Source organism: Nicotiana sylvestris, chromosome 8, assembly GCF_000393655.2.
Source record: "Nicotiana sylvestris chromosome 8, ASM39365v2, whole genome shotgun sequence".
NCBI classification, from domain to species: domain Eukaryota; kingdom Viridiplantae; phylum Streptophyta; class Magnoliopsida; order Solanales; family Solanaceae; genus Nicotiana; species Nicotiana sylvestris.
Window position 1 is genome coordinate 42431900 of NC_091064.1, and position 1579 is coordinate 42433478.

At 37.2% G+C, this 1579-nt stretch overlaps 1 protein-coding gene across 1 annotated transcript; it reads left to right on the plus strand.

Annotated features, from left to right (window-relative positions):
* Window positions 1-519: 519 nt before the first annotated feature.
* Window positions 520-1257, plus strand: LOC138874952 (uncharacterized). The gene has a single exon (XM_070153752.1). The coding sequence runs from the start codon at window positions 520-522 to the stop codon at window positions 1255-1257; it is 738 nt and encodes a 245-aa protein (XP_070009853.1).
* Window positions 1258-1579: the final 322 nt, after the last annotated feature.

Below are 1579 nucleotides of genomic sequence, written 5' to 3' on the forward strand. Positions count from 1 at the left end.
ATGCCGAACTTATCAACCAGGCAGAAGATATTGTTACATCAAAAGAAGCAGTAGAAACACATGATCAAGTTCACCATGCAGAACTTAAAGGTAGAGACATGGATGAGGAATCCACTGCACAAAATTTCCTTAATGTTGCCAAGCAGGGAGATTTGTCGCCAAGGCTTATTAAACTAGTTAAATCTGTATCAAAGGGAAAAAAGAAACAGTCAAAAGAGACTTCTACTGTCCCAATTAGTGGAGTACAAACAAGGAGAACACTGTCCAAATCTCAAAACATTTAATGGATGCCATTATATGGAATGTCAGGTCAGTAAATACAATGCAAGCATTTGAAAGGCTGATTACAATGCACAAAAACATCATTTTGAGTTCATAGGCATCCTTGAGCCTATGCAACAGTCTCACAAAATGGAGAGGTATAAAGCAAGAATTGGTTTGGGATAGGCTGTGGTGAATGTGTCCAACAAGATTTGGGCTTTTATTGATGAAATTTTTGAGGTTACTATCTTATATAACATGACTCAACAGCTGACTTTGAGATTAATGCACTTCGAAACACATGTTGAGCTCATCCTTACACTAGTCTATGCCAAATGTGATCGCACTGAAAGAATAGAACTATGGGATACATTGTATGCAATGATATCAGATATGACAATACCTTGGCTAGTTGGAGGCGACTTTAATGTGATATGGGATGAGGAAGAGAAATATGGGGGCTTGCCAGTTTCTCTCATTGAAGTAGATGACTCCAGACACTGCATCAATACCTGTAATTTGACAGACTTGGGTTTTAAAGGAAGCATATTTACATGGTGGAATGGAAGATCAGAGGAGGACTGCATTTTTAAAAGACTGGACAGATGTTTTGGCAATAATGAATTGCAACAGACATTTCCTGGATTGGAGATAACTCACCTATCCAAAATTGGGTCTGATCATTGCCCAATGTTGCTGAAATGTGATATAGAAACTCCTCAAATTAAAAAGTCATTCAGATTTCTTAACTTCTGGACAAAGCATGAAACCTTCAAAGATGTAGTAAAGGAGAATTGGAATGCTGATTTTAGTGCTAACCCTTTCTGCATTTTTAACTACAAGTTAAAGAAGCTTAAACAAGCACTATCTACCTGGAGCAGAGCTACATATGGGGATATATTCCAGAAGATTGCAAGCCTTGAGGAGGTGGTCTTGGTTCATGAAAAACAATTTGAAGTCAATCCTACACAGATGAATAGACAAAGATTACAATAGGTCCAAGCTGAAATGATTAAATATCTGACATTAGAAGAAGAATTCTGGAGACAAAAGGCAGGCATGTTATGGTTCAAAGATGGCGATAGAAACACTAAATTCTTCCTTGCTCAAGTTAATGGGAGAAGGAAGAGACTGAAATTATCAAGGATCTAGAATAGCCTTGGTAACTGGATCAAAGAAGATCACTTAATAGCAGAAGAAGCAATAAAGTTCTACAAGGATCAATTTACTGAGACTGCAGTTCCAAATTATTTTGATATTCTAAATCATGTACCTTCAATGGTAGATAGTGATCAACATGAAAGACTGATGGCTATGC